This window comes from Monopterus albus, unplaced genomic scaffold, assembly GCF_001952655.1.
Source record: "Monopterus albus unplaced genomic scaffold, M_albus_1.0 scaffold32.1, whole genome shotgun sequence".
NCBI classification, from domain to species: domain Eukaryota; kingdom Metazoa; phylum Chordata; class Actinopteri; order Synbranchiformes; family Synbranchidae; genus Monopterus; species Monopterus albus.
In genome coordinates this window covers 270,745-295,853 of record NW_018127912.1, presented here as the reverse complement: position 1 = coordinate 295,853, position 25,109 = coordinate 270,745, and the positions used below count along the sequence as shown (strand labels likewise).

The following is a 25,109-nucleotide window of genomic DNA, read 5'->3' as shown; positions in this document are numbered from 1 at the left end:
CTCACACTCTGCAGTGATACTGGCTTTGGCTGGCGTTGCTTCATCATGAAAAAATATTCTCGGCAGAAACTGACAGATTTATTGGAGAGAAGGTTGGTTCTTTCTGTAAAGCAAGGTTTTAAAAAGTGTGTTTGTGTGGGTGAGAGAAGTGTTTTGGTGTGTGTTGTGCATATGCTAGGGAAGTAGAGAGACAATGTGTGTCTGTTGGACTCAACAGCAGTGCAAGAACAGCAGTGCATATATGAGACAAAGCAGCATAAAAGCTAGAACCAGGATTTTTTCTCTTCCATTTTTTTTGCTTAAAAGAATCACTGTAATGACTAATAGTTGAGGCGTTAGAGTACAGTCAATAATTTATTTTATAGTGAGCAATAAATGAAGATGTTGGATACATGTATCATCATTTTGTGTCATCACTGAGATGTGTAGTCCCACAACACTGTAATTTTTGCACGACTAAAATGTGACACATTGCATTGTGGGATTGTTAACAGAAAGTCACTCTACTAGTTTAAGTGTAAATTACAGAGCACAAGTTTCAGGCTCAAAGAGCAGACACTCTAGCTGAGAGACACTATACTGTACACTGTCCATCATACAGTAAACAGAGGGGTTTTGGACGCTGCCTTTGTCTTTAATTTTGGGATTTGCCCATGGGACACTTCTGTCTCTCCCACCCTCTCATACCACAGTAGGAGTTGGTTAAGGAATGTATCCGCCTACAACAAAATAGACTGACAATCACTTCCCCTGACTCTGCATGTGCTGTGGTCGACTTTGCTCTGTCCTGGGCTTATTACACTTAATGTAGCATTAGCATGCTTGCCAGACAGTATGATCTGCCAAAGATGTGGATGATTTTGGAGATAATCCTCTCATCATGTATTGGAGAAGAAGTGATAATTACAGCCATATCTCAAAGATGACAGTAAATAGAAAGTGTGCTGACAGTTGCAGCCATAATAAGGAATAAAAAGTGCCTTATCACTGTAAGGTAACACTGAGAAAAACAACAAGAGGCAGATCCAAAACCGCTTCTTCTCGTTGTCATTGAGCACAGAGCACCTGCTGCCAGCTTGGCTATGCTCAGTGTTTGCCAGCACTGGCATAAGGCAAGCACACCCTCATGCATGCTCATACACAGCCATGATTTCTGGTTTGGGGGTGTTGGAATCTGGCAGGCAGCTCATATTGTCTGAATGTCACATCTTTATGCATGAATGTGCTGTATTTACACACAAAGATATGGCTACACTCACGTCTGTATTTGCAGATAAAAAAAACACACAGTTGTATATACAGTACATACACGCTCACACACTGGCACAGCAGCTATCCTCTACCTGCATCCACAAACATCCTGATATTAAAATCAAACACTCAAGTCCTGGATTGTCCTATGTTAAGGAATCAAGAGCAGAGAAGGCTATAATAAATATCTTTGCTCACTTCTCAGCAATCAGCTAGCTTCTTTTATGGCTTCTAGCTTTCTTGGATATAGTTCACAACATGAAACACAAACAAAACAATTGTTTTGTATGTTTTATACATGGATATATTTCTGTTTCACTTTAAATTGCCAGATTTGAAGCCCCAAGCAATGGAGTGCAAAAGTGAGAACAGTGTGTTTGGGACCATGATGTCAGGGGTAATAAAGCTGAAGAAAAGTGCAGAGCCTGTTTCACATTCATGTGCTTAAACAGTCACTGCTCTGGAGGTCTTTTGCATCTCCATATTTTAAAAATATCTTTGTTTTTCTCAGCATATCTGGGGATTTTCAGATACATTTGAATGCCTCCTGTATTCTAGTGTTTTTTAAATATTCTGTATGTGTGATTCGCCTGTTAAATACATCAGTTATTTTGCTGTGTTTTCTTGTCCATATTCTTTCAGTAGAGCAGATTATATTCTTACACATTATTGTAAAAGACTGCATAATGATTAAGATTTTATTGAGATGTAAATTCTTAGCACTGTGCTTTGTCTGTGTGTGTTTATTGGCAGTATGACCCAGAGAATTCAGGCTTTTTTTTTGCGGTTCAGGGACCTGCTGGCGACCCATGGCTCTGAGCTTGACCCACACAAACTTGAAGTCCTGTTAGCCCTCACTGACGGCAACGCTGATGGAAAAATCTGCTACCAGGACTTTGTTAACCTGGTGAGATGTTTTCACTTCTTACATTCTTGCTGATATCAGTATTCAGAAGACATCAATAGTGTACTGGGACCTCTTCCACTGTCTTTACATCCATGTTTAGATTTTTCAATATGTTGTAAAACCCAGAATCTTGGACTTCACCAGAGGTCAGTTATGAATCTGATGACTTTACACCTGACAAAAAGGGAAAAAAAACAACAATTTAGCATTGACATTGATGACTGATGGACTTCTTACCTTTTAACTTGATATCCTCCACATGTACACATTTCCTCACAATGAACAATGGAAACATTGAATGAATCCACGAGTGGCTGATCGTGTTTTGTGAGCAGAAGGAAATCTACTTTCAAATCTGACTGTAAAGACTGCTTTAGTCAACAAAACATGTACAGCAACATGCCAAATATTCAGATCAGAAATAAAAATGTAATGTAACTATGTCACAAGGAAAAGACACTGGAATATCATGCTTAGGTCATGGCTGGCTACTTCTATTTTAATAAAGAAGGAAAGCAGGAGCATTTTAAATTAAAAGGAAAACCATTTAAAAATGTTCATTTACTACTTAAAAAAAGGCATTTTTCATATTTTTTCTTCATTTTTTTTATATTGTGACAAATATATCATGGCAATATTTTACTGTGAGCTTCTGGTATCATCATATCTGTTTAAGTCACCGTACTAAATGTGCTGAAGGTCCCATGATGACTTGAAGTGTTTCCAAAAATGTGGATAAACAGCGACTGCTGGGAGGCTGAGGGGCTGGGTCAGGGTTATGTGCATAAGCAGAGACTGTAGGGAATTTATTGTTACCTGTGAGTGTGAGTTTGTTCATCTCTCCCATTCTCTCTTGTTCTTCAGAGCTTTTTTTTTTTTGCCTGTACAGTGGGTGAGGAATGAGGCCTGTGGGAAGCTTGGAAAGCTTCCAATTGGTGCATTCATGTCACATAACAGGCCATGGGTCATGGTGTGGTACTGGAAGAGGGAGAGAAAGGAATGGGGTGCGTGTGTGTTCACATTTTTTTATTAGTTGCTATTGTGTGCACCCCCCACAATGGTTTATACATACAGTGAGGCAGCTACAACGGAAAGCATTTTAGGGAGGCAGGGAGGGTATGAAGAAGGAGAGGAGTGACAGGCATTCATGTTTATGGTAATATGCTGTGCAATGAGTGAAAAAATAATCTGCGTAGATTAGATTAATCAATTAATATCAAGTAAAAATACCAACATTTACAGGTTACAGTGTCTGAAATGTGAATATTTGCTGCTTTTCACTCTTTTATATAAATACTTTGGATTTTAAACTGTAAGAAAATGGAAAAATACTTGTGAATATGATGTGAATACCTAGAGGGATGTAGATGTGTAAACACAACATAATGGGCTTTCTAAAGGCAGGCATTAATGATAAAGATTTCAACTCCAAAACCCGTCAGGGAACTTGACAGATTTAAAATTCTTCCAACAAGTTAATTAGCAGTGCCTGGTCTAGGTCAGTATACTTTTTTTTTTGCAGCCATTCTGTGTCCAGAGAAGAGAAAAGGCAGACGAAAGGACAAAACAGACAAACCATGAGAAGTTTATTTGTGGCAGTAACTTTCCTTTGCGCTGTAACTCTTCAGTTATTGTGATTGTCAGTAATTGCTTGTTCACTGCTCCATCACAGTCAGCATTCAAATCACCGCTCACTCTCCTCACCTCTTCTTCTCTTCATCTTCTTAGCGTTACCTCTGTTTCTCTTCCTTTTCCCCACTGCTTCTTGCTGATCTATGCTTTTCACTTTCTTCTTTCTGTCCAGTTTTCCACTTCAGTCTAATTCTGTTTCCTATATTGCAAACATTGCAACTGTCCCGCGTAGAAAATGGCCCAGTAATAGGTTTATACTTATACAGATAGTTCAGTGGTCTGTTTTTACCCAGTGGGATGTCACTGTGGAATGCTCATGATGAGTTTGTGCCGGTGCTTACAACTACACTCATATCTCCAGTTTTAGGTTGTTTATGCTTTTAGTCCCTATTTTGGTCACTCATGTCTAGCCTTCTTTATCTTCCTCTACTTCCTTCTTCCACCTGTCTTCTTCTCTTTCTGATTGTTTCTATCTCTGTCTCTCTCTTGTCTCCCTCTGTCTTTTTTCCACTGAGCAAACAGTGAAATTGTCACTTGCTGGCAGGACATACATTTGTCCCCTTCCCCTTGTCTATTCCCCTTTCCCTTCTCCTCTTGCTATTGGTTAAATAGATAGAGCGACATTCTGTCTTTTGTGTCACACAAAGAGGAGAGGAATTGCAGTCACTTCACAAGAAGAATTGACTGTCTTTATGAGGCACGGCTGCTTGGGGGAAATCTTTCTCTCTCTCTCTCTCTCTCTGTGTGTGTGTGTGTGTGTGTGTGTGTGTGTGTGTGTGTGAGGACTCAACATCCTTACAGGGACAAAAGCATGTCCCCAAAATGTAAGTCATTAAAATTTAGAGTTATGACTTAGTTTAAGTGTAGAGAAAGGTTATGATTAGTTAAAGTCCCCATGGGCAATGAAAATAAATGTGTGTGTGTGTGTGTGTGTGTGTGTGTGTGTGTGTACTTGCTTCAGTATGCAGTCTGGAAGTGGCCATGGTAACCTGTAATTATTTTCCCACAGTTCTCTGTGTCTGAGACAAAGGCTCAAATAAATGGCCTTGTCTCTCCAAGTTGTGAGAGACACAGAAAGTCTCATTAAAAAGTGTAGAAACATCAGCCAGCTGTTCATACAGAGAGTTTACTGATGTTTTGAATTCAGATATTGAGATATACACCTTTGTTTTCCAGCTGTTCAGAGATGTGTTTATCTGTAAACCACAAATCTTATTAATCTGATAAATCTGTGCTTATACTTGAATATAAGCTCAGATTTAATTGATCCTAGCTTCATTACACATCGAACCCTCTTGAAGCAATTTGAAGTTGTAGCTTCCAGGAGTTGCAGTAGTTTTCAGCCTTTTCGATATATTTGTATTGCCAGTAGCCACATGGATCTATGTTGCCAAAATGATGTCATTCAACTTTATTGCCTTAAAGTAACATCCATTAACCAACAAATATGGACCTCCTGCAATCCTAGAGACACAAACACAGCAGTAGAACTGATTTATTGAGAATGACATAATACAGAGCAGAGTAAGAAAGAGAGTGGGGGGAAGGATAAAAAAGAGGGGGACGGGCAGAAACACAGAGAGAGATGTGGGACAGGTGTCCTTGCATCTTCATGGAGAGTGTTATAAAACACACAACAACTGCAATAAAAGGCAAAACACTTGGAGACAGCAGTGATTTAGGCAGAAAGATGAGAATGTTACAGCAGTGATAAAACTGAACCTGTTTCCCGCCTACGTATGCAAACAAATGGTTGAAGTTTCTCAGCTGCTCTTATCTAAGATGAGCTCAGACCTTTAGCATGATCGATTTTAATATGTACAATCCTTGCTGGTATTGCTCAGTTAATTATTACATTTCCGATTGTAAACAGCCCTGCTTTTCAAGCCAGCAGCTGAAACCCCTGCTTATTATTCTGCTGTTTGTACTGTTCATGTGCAAGAATAATTTCCATATGAGACTTAGCAAGAAAAAGCACTTCTCAGATCCTACCAGTGGATGTATCCAGTTTTGTGTGTAAAGGTGTGTGCATAGGAGTCCCTGTATGTTCAGCAGAAAATGTGGGTTGTTTGTTTATAGATGCAATATAATCAATTAACTGTTTAATGGTTTGGTCAGTAAAAAGTCCAGTAAAGGCTGAAGAAAAGGTTTCCAGTCTGTTCCCAGAGCAACAGTCTATAACTCAACAATATTCAGTTTACTGTAATGTTGTAGCTGTTGTGTTGTGTATGAGTTTGTGAAGAGTTTCAGCACAAGATGCCCACTGTGAGAAATGTAGGTTAGTACCTAGGAAAATGATTACACAAAATCAAAACAAATCACAGCAGCTTTGAAATTAGAACAGAAAAATAACTTTGCTGTTTGTCTATGTGTTAGCCCTGCGATGGATTGGCGACCTGTCCAGGGTGTACCCCGCCTTCGCCCGATTGCCGGCCAGGATTGGCTCCGGCCCCCAAATGAATGAATGAATGAAATAACTTTGCTAGGTTTACAATAATTCTACTGACCAATGGGATCTTGTGAACTACTTGTGAGCTCTGCACCTACCAAAACAGGACAAATATAGATTTGGAAATGAACTTTCAGTGATAGAAAAGGAAGAAGAGAAGGGTTTGGTGGTTGCTAGGCGACGATACAGGCATTTTGTTGCCATGGCAAGGTGGGAGGGGTTAGTCACTGAAGAGGACTAGTGTGTGCAAGTGTGTGTGCATGCATGTGTGTACCCATGTGCACCAGTTGTATATCTTGAAAGTTGTAAAGTAAGATAGTGTAGTGATGATGAACAATTAAAACTCAGCCTCACGCTCCTCTTCTTGCTTCTCTGCTCACACCCCTTATTCTTTTTTAAGGCATTACTTCGCCCTCCCTCTACTCCCCCCTTTGTCTTCCACTTTCTCCCCATACCTCCCTTTCACCTCTTTCTTCTCTTCTTTTCTCCAGATGAGTAACAAGCGCTCCAACAGTTTCCGGAGGGCCATTCTTCAGGGGAGCCGGCAGTTAAAAGGCTGCAGTCTCAGAGACGAAGTTGGCTTGGGACTGTCCCAGCAGCTGGTCCGACATATCGCCTACGAGACGCTACCCCGCGAGGTCGACCGCAAGTGGTACTTTGACAGCTACACCTACTGTCCCCCACCATGGCTCATCTTGACTATCACCATTGCTGAGGTAAACCTTTACCTCAGATACGTGTGCTGTGGAGCATACTGTACATACCAACTGCAGAAGGCAGTAATGCACATGTGTAGTGCATGGAAGCTACACAAATCAAACAAGAAGATGAATATATACACAATATAATATCCCTCTGTTTCACAGTGTTCCACTGTTAGTAACACACATAGTAATATACAGTGCAGGTTTGGAAATCTTTAAAAAAAAAACATTGGTTTTGCAAATATTTGGAAATAGAAATGCTTTTGCCACTTTTGCCAGGCATCAGATGAGAAACACTTACTATTATTTGATGCATAATTAAGGCAGAGTGCTTAAATATATTAAAAAATATATATAATCACCTGCTCTTAGAAAATTGATGATGACTTGTTGATTGCAGGATTTTTCTTTCCCAGCTAATGTAATTTGACTGATGTTTAGAAACTAAGCTTAAAGTTTGTCTGATTCAGTTTCATCTCATTACCAGAGCAATTTATTTTTGATTTATGATGCTGAATATAATTTTACCTTCTGAGCACGCTGACTAGGTGTTCATCCCTCCGTGCTCCCCCAGGTGGTTGTGTTCATGTACTATGGGTTCCAGCTGGACCGGTTGGTTCTGCAGGTGTCCAGCCCATCATTCCTAAAGAGCCATTTACCTTATCACCCCCAGCTACGAGCCCAAGCCTGGAGGTACCTCAGCTACATTTTCATGCACACTGGGTGAGTTGACATCCTGCTACTGGATTTCTAGTTATGAGCATTATATCCAGCTGCATTTCTTAGGTGGACAGTTGAGTCTTTCTATGAGCCCATCAGAATCCAAGCTTTGGACGTTGATAATGCCATATTTTACATGACGCGGACTGGTCCACTTACATTAGTTCACATCAGGGGGAGAGTGTGTGTATCACCACTGAGTTGAAATTTAGAGATGTTGCATATCTGTGATGCCATGAATCAGCTTGCTACCTATATCTAATGAACAGAAATATAGCGTGCCTTTATTGTTCAGTGAAACACACCGACCCAATGTGAGATACTTAAAGTCTCATGTTCTATTATTATCAGATTATTAGGGTAATGTGTAAATACTGCAATGCTGCTGTCATATCAGTGCACGGAACATTTATCTTCATAATCATTCTCCACTGCTAAAAGAAACTGCTAAATATTGAAGTGACAGGTAACTTAATAAAACTTCTTTGGCCTACATCTCCTCCTCTCCTCTCAACTCCTCTGTCACTACAAGCACCACAGACTATTATATAATCAGTTTAGGAGCGGTCATCCAGGTTTAATTACCCTTCTGGGTAAATGTAGTCTCAGGCAATCGTGAGAGCTAATAAAATGGTAATTTAATTAGGCAACTGTGGAGGTTCTGGGGAGAGATGGTAGGGATGATGGTGTGCTGGTGAAAAGATAAACTAGAGGAGATGAATGGAGGGATAGAAGGAAGGGGGTGGTTTGTTTAACATGCATCGATTGCACAGGGAAGTGGCTGTAAAAATGGGATTATGGAAATGAATCTGACAGAAATGTACAGTCATACTGTACACAACCACACACAGAGTGGACAAAGCATCGGGTGCCTCGTGAAAGTCGACATAACCTTTCAACAAATGCTAAATTTGGAAAGAACAAAAGTTTTAGCTTCATTTCACCTGAGGAAAACTATCATCCATCTCCCTCTGCTTTGTGTTGTAATACGATATCCATTTGTGCTGCAAGGCATTTCTGTAATTTGTTTACTATTATCTGATGGCTTACAGGGTAAAATGCAGCTCTGGGAAAGCCACTGTTTGTGGCAAGCATCTGTTTTTGTCTACCATCAGATTTGAGGAAATTATTTATTCATCACTGACATGGAAACAACAGCAGTACAATCTTTAAATACAGCATGGTGCTAAAATTCTATCATGCTTTATTAGTCTCAACAATAAGCATTGTGTTTTAACTTGCCTCATCAGCTCTGCCTGGCTGTTTTTTCCTTCAAATAGAGCTAATTAAATTTCACTCACTGTGGTTTTGCATTCATTGCTGCCAGGCGACACACAGGTCCAGTGAAGGTGGTGCAGCAGTAAATGAAACCAAATTCAACAGAAGAAAAGACTGTTATGGCAAAAGGTATATATGTGCTTGTTCGGACTCAGAAAAAAGGCAGAACTCAGACTCAGGCTTGACCAGGTAAATGTATTTTAATAACAGAACTGAGAAGTGGTCAGAACCAGTCACATCAGCTGATCTCAGGGCAGCGGGGAGTGCTGGGATGACTGGACTGCTAGAGCTACAACCCAAGGTTGTAGGAGAGGCGCAGCTGGCTAAAGAAAAGCAGAGGATGAGACTGAGTAACAGGGATTCTATGGTAATGGCAATACTGATAGTTATACCGAGGACCCGAGTAGCAGAATTTACTGGCTCTAGGCAGGTGAGCGTCATAGGCTAAGAACACAGTCCAGGGGGGAAGTGTAGGAGCTGGCATAGGCGATCACTGGTCCGACGTGCAGTACTACCGTCGTGGTGAGGCTCAGGCTCGTAGCAGACAGCAAGCAGGTAGTAAGATGGTGTGCGGAAGGCTGACAGTGGAGATCCAGAACCATGCAACCAGTCCCAGCAAGAGTTGGTCTCTTCTTCCTGAGGAGTGTCACCTGGAGAAACAGTTCACAGTCCAGGCACCAAGTTGTGCTGACACAAAAATGGCTGAAACCACCAAGCAGAGGGTACTCTGGTCCTTAACACAAGTCCACAGAAAACAGTTCAAACAGAAAGTGACCCTTCAAAAAAAACCATAAGAGCAATCAGTTCGTTACTACCTGAAATCAGGTCCCACAATCTAGAAAACAGGTCATACACAATCTTAGTCATGAGAGCAAAGACAAGTTACCAGCAGGAACACAAGAGATCATCTGACAACAAGGACACACCAACGCTCCCTTTAAGTACTAGTCTGGTAATTGAGAGCAGGTGTACCTCGCCGCCTAGAATGCATTCCCACCTGTGCAGGGGCGGAGCTACAGTGACAGCCCGTGCCAGCTGATGAGGTTCTGGGGGTGGACAGGGCCACGGACGTAACACTATGAGAACAAACTGGCACACTATATTGAATAAACAAAATCACATTATTTATGAATTCTGAATACTGAACAATCAGCAGTTCAACAAAAGATCTCATTTTGATATTGCATAGCTTTGGAATGTAGTTAGTGGTCGTAGTTTTTTTCCTGCATGACTCAGCATTGTGTAGAATTTTTAGATTTCTGTGCCAAAAATGTCTTTTCGGAGAGTAAAACCCATTGATCAGTGGTTTACACAGGAGCGCAGAAGAAGTGGTTATATGCTGGTGAGTTACCTGGGGTTTCTTTTGTTTTGTTTTGTTTAGAAGGCACATGTAGACTCTTAAGGTCTTTATACACCAGAGGTGAATTGCACATGTAAATTTCTTGCACATCATTAATAAATTTTGAATAATTTGAATTGATTCCACTGCTTCCATTTAACTTTTCTCACATTCTCTCTCTTGCACACATAGGTACACACACACACACACACACACACACACACACACACACACACACACACACACACACACACACACACATATACACACGAAACTACACCAACATCTACAAACCACGTATCTTGTCCATAGCTCAGCAATACAGGTCCTTCCTCCCAGTTCTCAAAACTAAAAAAAGAGTGTGAACATGGGGCCCAAACACCCCTCGCATCTGTCTGTTTGCGCCTTCTCACTCCCTGTCACAAACAGTGTATCAGAAGCAGCAGTGAAAAGCTCAGGAAGACTCTGTATGAGGTTTTTAATTAGTGCTGTCAGTCGATGAAAACATTTGACCATGATTAATTGCTTGATTGTCCATAGTTAACCCATGATCAATCACAAATGAATGACACTTTTTATCTGTTCCAAACAGTGGTGGAAAGTAACTAAGTACATTTACTCAACTACTGTACTTAAGTACAATCTGTACTTGAGTATATTCATTTTCTGTTACTTCATACTTTCACTTCACTACATTTTAGAGTCAAATATTGTACTTTTTACTCTACTTTATTTTATAACTTTAGTTGCTAGTTATTTTTCATAACCAGGTTAATACAAAAATATAATATAAGACCTCAGTGATCTATGGTGGAAAATTCACCAGCTATCCAGCAGTAATTCAAATTAAAAGCATATAAGCTCACTAAAACTAGCTCCCCTTTAGCAACATTAAATGTAATGTATACAATAATGCACCAGTAATTATAATACAATAATATGATATACAGGAATGTGAAATGTGCCGTTCTGCATAATGACTACTTTTACTGTTAGTACTTTATTTACTATTTACTTACTTTTGTACTTTTACTTAAGTAACATTTTGAATGCAGGACTTTTACTTGGAACAGAGTATTTTTACACTGTTGAATTGCTACTTTTAATTAAATAAAGGATCTGAGCACTTCTTCCGCCACTGGTTGTAAAAATAAGTGGCGTTAAAGGGAATATGCGTTAACGCTCTATTACCATGTTAACCTTGACAGCCCTAAATTTAATATTTAGTGTAGGTTTCTTTAATAATGTTTGTCTTTTGAAAGGTGGCCAACAGAAATTTCACTAAGTCTAAAGCTTGAATTGTGTAGTAAACTGAATTAAATGTAACTGTAGTTTGGTTATTCAGTGAAAAAAGGGAAAGATAAAATAATGCCTTTGTCGAGCTCCCTGAAAGAACACGGTCATCTGAACACAATAAGACCTCTCATGAGTATCCACAGACCTCCCTGACAGCGCAGCCCATCGCTCACAGGCTCATTAGCAGCAGAGCAATAGATAGCCACAGGTAATTGGAGCGGAATCGTCCTTCATTTAGAGAAGTCTCTCCCAGCCAGTCAGTATGGCCCATTGTTTCCATCTGTGTGTGTGTAGTTTTGTTTATTGAATGGTTGTCTTTTTTCTTACAAGGATGCAGAAGCTGTTTGTTTTGTTCAGAATGCACTGTCAGGAATGTCTGTTGATTCAAAAGGAGACTCCTGAATGAGTCATCTCTCTCTCTCTCTCGCCCTCTTTCTCTCTGTCATCTTTCTTTCAGCAAAACAGAGATGAGAGTATCATTCAGACACAAACAGAAAACAGAAGAAAGTGATTGAAGTGAGTGAAAGACAATGATGAGGAGAGGGCGAGGGAGTGCGAGAGAGGCAGTGATTACGCTGGCTGCTGCCCTGTTGGAGTCGGCTGTGACACTTGAAAGTGTTTGTGCTGCTGACTGAGGTTTGGCTGGAAGATCTCTCTAACCATGAAGGGCACAGGAAGTGTGTGTCTGTGTGTACGTGTGTGAACAAGCTTGCCTTTGCTCACACAAACATGAGTAGATTTGAGTAAATTAGCAGCAGGCACACATCTTTTTTTATCATATTATTGAGCTGCGCATGTTTTTGTAGCAGTGTGAGTGTATTTTGTGGGTGGTGAGATTTTGTGTGTACACTGTTATTGGTCATATACTGTACAGTATGTATAGTTTGAGTGCACTGGTGTGTTGATGATTATCTGTCGATGGTCACATCAGAGGAGCAGATGTTCTCTGTGTGTGGGTGTGTGAACAAACATGATCTTAGAAGGAACAGGCAGGTGATAATGTGCTGTAAAAGAAACCCAGACACAGCACAGAGTCTTATACTCGGTGACTGATCCAAGGCTAATCTACTTTTAAAATGAATAACATGTAATTATTTTGGACCGTGAAATGCAATTAACTATCTGAGACAAATTTGCTTAGAAAAAGAGGCACATGTACAGAGTTTATTATCACACCCTTGTCTTCGCATTTGGAATATTTTATTGGCAGGAAAATATCTTATTTTCAATCTGCTTTTGAGTGCAAGATTGCATAAACATCCAAATAAATGCAGTATGTATTATACTTTATGTAGACTGCCGTAAACTGCCGTGGTTCGTTGACTTTGCTATGCTACAGTGAAAAAATTAAATACGCATTAAACAGCTGAGCATTGCAACATGCTTTAAACCTTGTGCCCATCAACAGCTCAGCAACTTTGTTCCTTGCCAACTGTCAAAACATCAAACAGAGTGTAAATAACAGCCAAAAAACATTGGCCCAGTCTCTAACTCTGCCTCTTGCTCTCTGTGAGGTTTCAGCACATACGTACTCTTCTAATCATGTCTAGCAGTCCCAGTCTTAATGGTTTTATTTGGTTTTCAGATAGATATTTACCTCTTTCCTTTTCGTTCTGGTGCATCATGTGTTTAAGATTGCCATATTAAATATGGATTTTTTTTAACAACCTGGCTTCAACTGTGTTTGTGTGTCTGTGTGCATGTGCTATTTTTTGCAGGATTGAACACCTGGGCCTGAACATGGCCATGCAGCTGCTAGTGGGAGTCCCTTTAGAAATGGTCCATGGAGCCCTGAGGATCGGACTGGTCTACGTGTGTGGTGTGCTGGCAGGTGGGTGTGTGATCTCCTACACATAGACCGAACACACAGTGACAACCTCAGTCCTTCTCCACTCATTATATACATTTCCCTCCCTCTTATTTACACACTCTTCATCCCAGAGACCAAAACATACACACACACACTATAGGGTTTTGCCATCTGCTTGTGGTGTATGACGCATTTAACAGCAGCCTATCAGGTTGCTGCTAGTATGTTGGTGTCATGTTCAGGACAGATGGTCTTGTATTTCTGTCTTCATAGCAGACGTGGTGGGATGTAGGGGGCTGTCAGTGCCCCATCAAAGCCTCCGCATCCCCCTATGGTCATGTATAATAGCACAGAGGAAAGCAAGACATCTCCAGTGGAGCACAATCAGAAAAAAACATGCACACACTAATAATGAAATAGGAAGGGGGTGTGTGAGAGGCAGACAGAGGAGGGGAGATGAATTCATAAGTGTTAATAAGCCTGAGAGGGTTTGGAGAAGGGAACCCAGAGATGAGATAGGAAGTGGGTGAGATTTAAGTGAGCAACTGCAAATGAGAAACTACTCTCTTCCAACTTTCCTATCAACCTCAGGCAGCATTGCAAATTCAACCCTGTTCAGCTGAGACAGTAAGCCTGCACTTCTTTATTTGTGTGTGTGTGTGTGTGATCAGGAGCTCTGTTTCTCATGACTAAAACAGTACAGACTACAAAAGTTGTCCACCCTAGTGTTGTTTTTCATCTCCAAACCGAATCATTTTGATATTATTTTTAAATGTTTCCAGTTTCCGGCGGTGCCACTTTTAGCTATGCAATAACAGGAGTGGAACTATTGGTCGAGTTTTTGAGATGAGAGCCAGAGATGTTTTTGCAGATGGAAATGTGACGCCTTGCGGTGTGTGTGTTACTGAAAGCACAAGGGATTGTGGAATATGAAATGCAGCTAGTGCGATTTTGTTAAATATTCATGAAAATTATGTCTCTTTCTTTCTTTCTCTCCATCTCTGATTCTCCATCTGTTTGTGTGTGTGCAGCAATGGTCAGTGTCAAACACCCTGGGGATACCAGCTGGGGTGGCCTGTAGATGTAACCTCACAGTGAAACAGGGAGGAAGTGCACCATAAAGTGTACGCACACAGACCAACTCACACACACACGCGTCTGCTGTTTTAATTAGATATCGACCACCAGCGGAAGAGGGGGAGGCACATTCTGTTTGTGTTGGCTGTGATGTTTGGGTTTGTTGTGTCTGAATTTGACAGCAAAAGGACTCAAGCCAAAGTCACAATTCTCATAACATTCACCATTTACAGCAGCAACAAGTGGGTGGATGTAATAAGCTGATATTTGCATATCACTTTATATGTGGCATATGTGCATCAGTGTTTTTTAGGCTGCAGTTTAATATATTATCTTTTGGCATTTTCTGACACTATACATAGATAAAAAAAAAAAAAAGATTTATTCCCAATGGAGTTGACTGTTCAGATTTTATTGGTATCTTTTTTTTTCATAGTAAAGTGTATTGTTCAGCTGAAAAATATCCTGACCATGTACATATTTTTCTCACAAGTCATTAATAACCAATGCAATGCAGCTTCTGCAGTGTATGTAAATAAAAAAAATTAATTCATACATCTTTGTACTCTCAAAGTTATTTGGCTGTAGTGTGTGTCCTGGTATTTTGTGGGGACATAAATCTGGTTATACAGTTGCACTGTTGGGAGACAAGATGGAAGTCCCTGTAATGTAATTCATTAATGTTTTAGAGTGATGACTTGGTTTAAAGTTGGGATGAGGCAAGTAGTGGTTATGGTTAAGGTTGGAGTAAGTCATTGTAGTGTTCCCTGAAGTGATGGAAACATATTTACAGTTTGTATATAGGATATAACTCTTTCAGTATGCAGATGAAACCGAACTGTGAAAATTAATACACAGAGAGAAACTCTCTAGTTGACGTTACCCACTGATAACTATAGATTTCATAGATGTCCTATTTGACTTAACGCTATTTGAGAAGTGTGGTTTAATCCTTAAGCATTTTTAGAAAGTGGTACCGTGCCGCCCTTAAACAAATATTATTTAAACAACAATTTTGACTTTTATATTCAATGACACTGCCAGATTGTGTGAAAAAGAGAACACAATAAGAGATAGTGAGGGGCTCATCTGGCACATACAGGGGTCAAGGCAGAGTTCAGAGGTCAGTGACCCTTTAGGGCCAATACACACACTGACACTTTAATGACAACAACCGACTATTCTCTCGTGGACACAGGATGTAGACACAGTAAGGACAATAAAACAGGAGTCTATTTGAATAAAACAGGCTAAACAAAGAGCTTCAGACTGTTGGGGTGACTGCAACACAGATCAGGCAAAAAAAAAACTGTTCAGCAATAAACTTAACAACATCACAAGTCAAAGACTTGTCTGCTGGCATACGGGTGTTCACTCAAAGAGGTGACACCATTTTTAACACGCCTATAACATCCTACTTGTGACTTTGTAGATTAATTCAGCTCAACATGCAGCCACACTGCTGCTATTTTTTGTAATGAGCTTTGGTGTGAATTATTATTTCCCTTGTTGTGCCTGGTTCTTCCTCTGTAGTCTAGAAATGCACCGCCAAGATAAATGAAATGCCACTCCTGACTCTTAACAGCTACATATCCTCTGGGGCCTGCTGAGCGACTATCAGAGATTGTGCCCTTGTCTGTGTCTGTGTGTGTTTGCGTGCGCATGCATTCACAATGCTAAAACAATGTTATTGAACCTATATAATTATGGGGATGGAGGTCACCCTGCACAGACTGACACACTAAGTGCAGGAACTAGAGAGGAGGAGGTTTCCTAAATCAGGTGTTTCAGTGTCTGCATGTCTGTGTGTGTGTGTCTTTGGAGAGGGAGAAAAAATTGTGGAGTGCTTTAAAATGGTGTGATCTAGCAAGAGGAAGCCTTTGTGGATAATACTGCTCAGGGTCTTAGTTAAGCCTTTTTGAACCTACTGACCTGTAACAGAATGTAAACTCCTTACCATGTGGTTTGCTTGTGTTTCTACTACCTTATACCCTCTTTGGAGGCAGGTTCCCAGAGCTAAATTTTGGCACCCCTCAGGAGGTAGTATGAAACCAAGTTCCAGGAACATGAGGGTGGAGAAGGTGGGTGCTTGCAGGACTGTCAGCATCATCATGTCTCAAGTATTAGCATTACAAGCACAGCGTGTAAACACACTCACTGGCATAGAAGTAAAACAGTGACTTCAATGAGTTGGCTGTGCAGAAGACATGGCCAGGATGTGTCATTTCTGCAAGTTTGTATGAGCTGTTTGATAAACTGCTCATACAGTCATCAATTCTGTATTAAGAAATATAAATCAAGTTACCACCAGTTTTTCCATTATTCTCATTATTGATGTAATATGCAAAATGTTTTTTTATTTGACAGTCAATTCAGAAACAGAAGAAATGTGTTGCATGAATCAGTTCAGCCCCCGCTGCTTGTGTGCCTCTTAGAGAATGGAAAACAGTATATGTATATGCCTATCTGAGGCTGTGTGCTTGTATGTGTGATCACCCGGCTGCTTAGATCACTCTACAGTGTTTAATGTCTTGGTGAGTCAGATGCTGTTATTACACCACCTCGCTGTGTTGTTATTATAGTTCGCAAGGCTGAGGAAGCCAGATACTAGGAAAAAGACGAATTTGGTGCTAAATGTCAGCTAGCCTTTGAAAAGTACTTTCATTAATCACATACTCTGTTGAAAATATAGGGTTATAAAACAGAGATGGACTGATTTGAGACTCACTTAGGGTATCACGAGATGGCTCAGGTAAATGCTGTCTGTAGACTGAATTTATGTAATTCTATCAATGGTGTGATCATACTATTATCCAAATCTGTTTATACAGCGTGACTCTTATGTACACTCACTCATTATTAGGCACACCTGTACAATTGTATGCACTTCAATGCAACACTTCTGCCTTAACATCTGTGTTTATGAAGCTCAAAATGTTTCTGTTTTTAGTGAATAGTCATAAATGTATTAATTCAATTATTGAGGTCATATGTTATAGTTAGAGATGTTCCTAATATTCTGACCCTCTCATGAATATAATGTAGTTCAGGGAAGGTGGATGAACATAAGGGAAAGTAGAAGACCAATCATCAGCCGCTCTATGCAGTGTGTCTCATTTACTTATCATTAATAATGTACACAGATCAGTGAAGGGAAGGAAAAGAAATACTGAGAAGTGGAGAGCAGATAGAATGTACAGTATGTACGGCAGAGACTGAGTGAGTGAAAGGCAGCAAGCACAAGAAGAAGAGTTTGCGTTTGGGTAATTTAATAGCCCTAATTATAATTTTTTATTCTCCTTTTTTCTTTTATTCTCTCTCTAGTACAAAGACCACAGTGAGAACACATTTCCTCTGGTGACACTGTCACTGAATGTTGCCACACGTAAAGTTTTCAGTGCTTGATTGGATCTTTTGCGCATGCAATGAATAGGTACCAAGGTGCTAAAGAGAGCCAGTCCCTGTTAGTGACAGCCGTGTTTGTATCAATTCATTTGTTTTACATAAAATCACAGTGTGTGCTGGTACACTATGAGCAATCCTTTATTACAGTAATGAAGGGTTATTGATAAAACACCCACACTGTAGTGAGTAGCAAAGCTGCCTTTATACCAATGGAAAATCCGTTTTTAGTGGAGAAGTGGGCACAACTTGTACCAAAACAGCTTAATTTAATCAGTCCATGTCTTCCAGTATGACCCTGTGATTAAAAAAAATAATAATTTCCTTCTGAATAATGAAAAGCTTTCATATAGTCTTATATAATTTTCATCATCAGACGAACTTTGCCCAGTTGGTGGGGATGATAGATGCTCCGATTTCCAGTTTTTCTGAGCACTTTAAAGTGACTGCAATCAATATTTTTATATTGACAATAGATAAGATGAAATATGATAATGGCACACATTTTCAAATACTTTCCCCTGGAAGACATTCACTGTGATGCACTCATTAGTTAAATGAATAGTGACAGAAATAATTATGTAAAGGATGAAAAGAGAGAGCTGTAGAGAGACGTTCAAGCCCTGGCTACTTTATTATCTTCAAACAGCTGGCCAGTCACGGTGTGACGTCGATGTGAATGTCAGACAGTTATCCTTCATGGGTGTCCTATTGCTTTTTTTAGTTGCAGATGAGACCATAATGTACTCATTTGTTTATAGTTTTACTAAAATCAGGTTCACTGACCTGTGACTTTCCTCAGGGTCTCTGGCAGTGTCTGTCACCGATATGACGGCTCCAGTGGTTGGGTCGTCTGGGGGAGTGTACGCCCTGGTCTCAGCACATTTGGCTAATGTTGTAATGGTAAGTTCACTTGTGTGTCTGTGTGTTCTTGTACTTGCTATATAGTGAGGATTAAAAGAGTATTTTTTTTTTGCTACAGAGTGAGGACGTTTTGGTTGGTCCTCACTTTCTGAAACACCTTTTTAAGGGTTAAGACCTGGTTTTAGGGATCAGGCTATGTCAATGAGTGTCCTTACAAAGATAGAAGTACAAGAATGTGTATATGTCTGTGTGTAAATGATTATCACATCACTCAGTTCTCCTTTGTTGCCACATTGTTATCAAAGCAGCTTGCTGTGAGGCCCACCAGGTGCTTCTCTATCTACAGATGCCATACATTCCTCACCATCACTATCACCTTTTCCCTCCAAAGATCAGAAAAGTGTGTGAACATGTGCACATGTTTCTGTGACAGTATGTGAAGAAATCATATTATCTAACCCAGCAGAAACAGATTCTGTCAGTGTCTCTGGGGCTTTCACAGTTGATATGAACTGAGAGAGAGACAAAGGGCAAGATCTCGTGTCATGTCAGCGCGTGTGATTGTGTCTGAGGAGGACTTGACCCTCTAGCATGGTTTGTTCTGTGTTTATCATCAGAACTTCAAAATGTCCTCATGAGCTCTCCACCTTCTTTTTCTCTCTCTTTTTATAGAATTGGTCGGGGATGAAGTGTCAATTTAAGTTATTCCGGATGGCCATGGCTCTGGTGTGCAGTAAGTCTGGATAAATAAACCAAACTCCCCTTTTCAAGTCTAAAGGATGTTCTATATTTGTCATACATTTTCAGTATTTTCAGTGATGGTTTTTTTTGCACTATTGAATTCTTGCAGCAGAATAGTGTATTCACTTATAATAAACTACAGTGGCCATGTTGATCATAATGAAGATACCGGGGCAACACTGTGGCTCATTTATATATCATTTATATGTTTATAATAGCTGGAGGTCAGTGGCACAGAGTAGGCTAAATCAAGCTTTGACTACTGAATCTTTCATGGGATTTATTAAAAATAAGCAAAATATAACATTTTCTGTGTCAAACATTCTGTTTAACAGAAGAGTTTTAATGCTTGTGGTATTCCATCAGCAAAATCTAATCTCACAGCAAAGGTTCCTTTTTAGCCATTGTAGCTTTAGTATTTGGAGAATTTCTAATTGTGAAAACCCACTGAGGGATGCAGGACAAAGCTATTCAGTCTTCTGGCAAATCACTTTTCAAAGTGCTGTGGGATTCCAGGCAACGCAAGACACAAAAACAGGGAGGGGGTCGAAAATTGAAATTTTATTTTTATGTAAACTTTATACTTCAGTGTAATGGGCTATTGATAGGAAGGGTCCAAATGTATAGTGGGAACCTACCTGGTTTAATTTTATTATATATCATTAAGGAAAACTCTGGCTAGTGGGTCAATTTGCTTTTGAATCACTATTTACACAGGTTTTCTTGTGTAACCACAAGATGTGAGGTGACTGTGGTTCAGTGGGTAGAGCAGTTGTCTCCCAACCGGAGGGTCGGAGATTCAAATCTCGGTGCCTGCAGTCCACATGTCGAAGTGTCCTTGGGCAAGACACTGAACCCCCAAGTTTCCCCCGATGATTAGAGCCATAGGTGTGAGTTGGCGCTGCAGATAATGAAGTTAGTTCAGGGCAAGAAGTCTGGAAGCATGGTGTTTGCTCTAGTCTTTGAAAACTAAATAAAAGTAATTCTTCTGCCTTAGAAGGGACAATTACATTACATTTGTATATGTCAGGTAGTTGTGAGGAAAATATATACATTATACTCACTTGCTAAGATTTTTTTTCTTTCTTCTCTCTTTTCACAGTGAGTGTGGAGTTTGGTCGGGCGGTGTGGTTGCGGTTCTACCCTCCGGCCTTTCCTCCATGCCCCAATCCCAGTTTTGTAGCTCACTTGGGAGGAGTGGTCGTTGGTCTAACACTGGGTGTGGTGGTCCTGCAGAACTATGAACAGCGACTTCAGGAGCAGTCCCTGTTTTGGATCTTCTTCTGTGTATACACCTTGTTTGTTCTTTGTGCTGTCTTTTGGAACATTTTCGCCTACAGCTTGCTTGACGTGCGACTGCCCCCACCACCGTGACTTGCTAATTAGGGGCAGACAAGACTCTGTACCCCCTGTATTTCTCCATTGGTAGTTGCCTGACTGCCTGGCTGGATGAGTCACCTCATCCCTCATATTCTGAGCTTCATCGTGGGGTGATCAGAGTGGTGTAACAGCCACCTTCCTTCTACATCCAGTGCTCTTATGTAGGGATGCCTGACCTGCAGAACTCCTCCCTGTCATTCCCGTCATACATTTTTCAACCCACCTGCTACCTTACTGGGTCAAGCCTTACCATTCGCGCTTACCTTACAAGCTAACCATACCTGCTACTTGTCTTTATCTCTGTTGGATGTTTGTCTCAAGCAAGCCAGTAGGACTTTTGTTGACAACACTGTGCTGACAAATGAGAAGCCTCAGATCTAACACAACAGGAACAAGCTAGAACAGCCTCCTTCACATTGTTTAACCTTCTCTGCCTCTTCCTCCTCAATCCAACCGTGCCTAGTCATGGAGACTTGATGGAGCCTAATGAAAGTATTTCTGCATAGTTGCCTCTTGTGTAGGGTGACAGCAAATAGTATAACCCTGCAGTATAAAACTTTTTTTCAGACAAAAAAGTTCACAAAATGGCTGGAAACAGTCTGTGCCCTCATCATCAGTGAACGAAGAATAAGGTCATGTGAGAATTTAAGCTCATTTGGTGTTTTGTCACATTACAAGCAGCTCATGAGCATCAGAGGTACAGATAAAGCAGACAGCAGGAGAGCTAAACCTTTCACAATATAGAGATGTCATGGAGTTAAGCTGCAGCAACCTTCAAAAGTTCATTTGAATTTGCCTTTGAAAGAAAGTGTGGGTTACTTTTTAGTGTTGCCTTCCGCATTCTGCACTTTTCCAGAGAAAGAATTCATTTGTGTTCAGAACTATTTGAACCTCAAACTTGTGTCTTTGATTGTTTCTGTGTGTGTAAGCAGTGCAACAATTGCAGCATTGCCTGTACAGCAACAGAGGTGCCATTCAGACTTTAGGTTTTCAAAAATAATGCCAAAATATTGCTACAAGCACTAGGGGAAGAGCTCACCCTCCTGACAAGTATTTCTTTTGTATTGAAAAAAACAAATATAATTTTTTCTGTAAAGAGTTGGTTGGATGTAACAGAACATTTTCATGATCTTCAACCCAGAAGTGCACTCAAACTCTTGTCGTTTTGTTGTCTTCTTTGAGCATTCAGTGATTATTTGATAGCTTAAAACTGCAAAGAAGCAACAGAAGTTCATTTGTTGACTGGTGAGGCGGTGAATTAAGGAAACATTGGCCAGTGGGGACAGCTGGACCATTCTGAATAAATTCTGACTTTTTCTCATTACCAAATGTAGAGGAGCACACATGCCTGACCTCCACGACATTTGTGCTGGGGCCATTTCACTCTCAAGTTCAGAAGGCAGCAGGAGAAAGAAGTAAATCTGTGCTCTCTCAGTAGTTCCTGTCGCACCTGATTGAACTGGGGTAGAAAGCAAACCCAGCCCTAAACTATAAGTCCTAAACAGTACTGTATTTTAACTTCATGTTACACTGGTAACACAAAAATGACAATGTATTTAATTACAGTCTGTGAATTAAATACAGATGGATATTTTAACACGCATTTGCTGTTGATATTTCTTTTTTACTTGGTGATATTGGTTTGCTGCGTAAATTGTTTGGTCGGTTTTCATTGTGATATGTTAGCTATATACATCCTCTATTTATTATTTTAAAATTGGTTAAAAAGATGGCCTGGGATTGTATATAATAAGGGCTATGACACAAAACTGAGTGAAGGAGTAAATCACTGATAATATTTTAACATTGTGCAGATTTTATAGATTTTCAGAAACAAAATCTGATTTCTTTGGACCTTATCCATCCATCAGTCTATCCATTTTCATTTGCTTATCCATGGTAAGGTCACAGGGAATGGGGTTTAACAGGGCACTCCAGACATCTTTCTTCCCAGGCCCTCTCATTCTCCAGGGGAGAAGACCAACACAGCATCACTCAGCTGTGGCGCTCATGAGTATCTAGACACCTGCCCGGCGCTTCTCACCCTAGACAACCCTGGGAAAGTCCAACCTCTCTCCAGGAGTTTGATTCCAGAGCCAGTACTGTGTATGAAATTGAGCATAGTTATAACTACTTACTATCTCTGTATCTCCTGCAACAGCTCCAGATCCTTCTCCACCGGAGTGGTAACATTCCACATGCCTAGAGCCAACCTGTAGTACCAGGGACCTGCAAGCCCAGGTCCCTGACCTTACCTGCTGCCTGGCTTAGGCAAAGCAAGGCAAGGCAAGTTTATTTACAATATGACCTCCTCACCATCTACAAAAAACAACAGTTTGCATTTAACAACAAAGCTCTAGAAGAAATGGTGCCGCATCTTAAAATGTCTATCTGATAATTATATATTCTACCTACAGGCTCTTTAAAAAGTGTTTTTAGCAGACTGTTTAGACACTGGTATTTGAATGTACCACTGCTTCTGATGTTAAAGCACTCAGAGGTTTGTCTTGTGAGGAGTTCAGTAAAAGGGTACAAAACATCATGAGTACAGAAAGAATCCACACTCTGCCACTGCTATACTAAGACTACCAGGTATCTACTCATGTAGGTTGCTACATGTACTGTCATGTAATTGTTGTTTTTAAGTAATATTTAATGTTTTATCTAATTTGCATTGTTTTATCCATCTGTATGCATTGTGTTAAGCACTTTGAATTGCTGTTGCATATGAAAATATATGCATATTGTCTCTGCTTGGCTCTGTGTTTCTAATACTTTGTCTGATATTTTCAATTTTGTGATGAAGCAATTGTGCAAACACATTACATTATTTTTTAGCCGTCAAGAACTCAAGGGATGGCTGCAATGGACGATGTGTTAACCTATGAACAGTGGCAAATAAAGAATGAGTGTTACTAATATTTCCATTTATAACATTAAAGAGATGAGCCTGCCTATGCAGAGCTAGGCAGGCTCATAAAGACAGTTTCTCTTTGTAGATGTCACAGAATATGTGAAGTTCATTTTTTCTCCATCTTCCTCCTGCTTTTCTGCATTCTCTCTTCTGATATGCTAATGTTTCACCATTTCTCCATGGGGATTTCTGATTGCCAGAAATAATCTTAGTCTTAACAGGTGCTATTGTATCTATCATTCCGAGTGTTTTGGAGTTAAAATGATCAAGACATTCAGCTACTCCTCCTCCTTTTATCATTGATGAATTGGATAGGGCTTACATTGCTCCCAACCCCAATTCCTATTCCTGGTGGTGTTCCAAAAGGAGGAAGGCCATTTATTCAGGCTTTGCCTGACCAGGCCCCATCCATCAGAAGAACGCAAGCCCCCCAAGAGCTCTGGGTACCGGAGGAGATCCTGATTTTCCTAAACTGGGTGAAATGACAGCTCTGAAAAATCTGATTCATTTTTGCCCTTCCTCATGTCATTGTTTCCATCAGTGCTTTAATGAATCTCCTAAGTTTACAGGTTACACTGTCTTTCACAAAGGTTTGCTGTTTAGCAGATAGAAGCTAGGAAAAAGAAATGTAAGTGTGATAAGTTTTTGTCATCTTTCTTGTGAGTGTATATGAACACAATTGCATATTTCTGTGTATGTGAATGAAGGTTTTCAAACATTTAAACCCAATTATCTTGCCAAAAAAACCTCACCTCATCTAAAATCACATGCAAATAACAGGTTTACTCTTTATCCAGGGACAGACAAACTGCGCAGTATGAAGAAAAATGTTCAAACTAAGCAGGTCTCCAGATTAATGTCAAATTCCAAACAGCTCAGGGTGCTAGTGCTGAGATGTGGGGTTAGGAGCTTTTATGAGAATAAAAGCACATGTCAAAGTGATCAATGAAATGTGTGAGCATACAAGAATAAGCCATAATTCTTTCAGAGATGAAACCCCCTTAAGCTGTCACTGAACATCTTCTCTGTCAAGAGAGTGCAACCATATGGAGAGCAGAGGTTTTGAGGGCATGTATTGAAAAATTAATTAGGCAACCAAGGAAATCCAACTTACTTGTTACAATTTGGTCAGGTTTCAATGTGCATTTGACATATTTTTTACTCTGTGCTAGCCAGTCAAACCCTTTCAGACCAAATGTGTAAAACCTTTTCATTGTGGTCCTCATTTTGTGCATGGACATACTGTCATGATGATAAAGAAATTGTTTTCTCAACCTGTTACTTCAAATTTGGATGCACCGTCATATTTCCCAATACTGTAGCAATACGTTTATAACTGGAACTG

At 40.2% G+C, this 25,109-nt stretch overlaps 1 protein-coding gene across 1 annotated transcript in view; it reads left to right on the top strand.

Annotated features, from left to right (window-relative positions):
• The window catches only part of rhbdl3 (rhomboid, veinlet-like 3 (Drosophila)), a 54,073-nt gene extending 31,418 nt beyond the window's left edge, over positions 1-22,655 (top strand). The window contains 8 exon segments of the mRNA XM_020597147.1: positions 2,005-2,036; positions 2,038-2,158; positions 6,731-6,955; positions 7,518-7,666; positions 13,295-13,407; positions 18,668-18,768; positions 19,402-19,462; positions 20,573-22,655. Of these exon segments, the coding sequence (XP_020452803.1) occupies positions 2,005-2,036; positions 2,038-2,158; positions 6,731-6,955; positions 7,518-7,666; positions 13,295-13,407; positions 18,668-18,768; positions 19,402-19,462; positions 20,573-20,844 (1,074 nt within the window). The 3' untranslated portion in view covers positions 20,845-22,655.
• Positions 22,656-25,109: the final 2,454 nt, after the last annotated feature.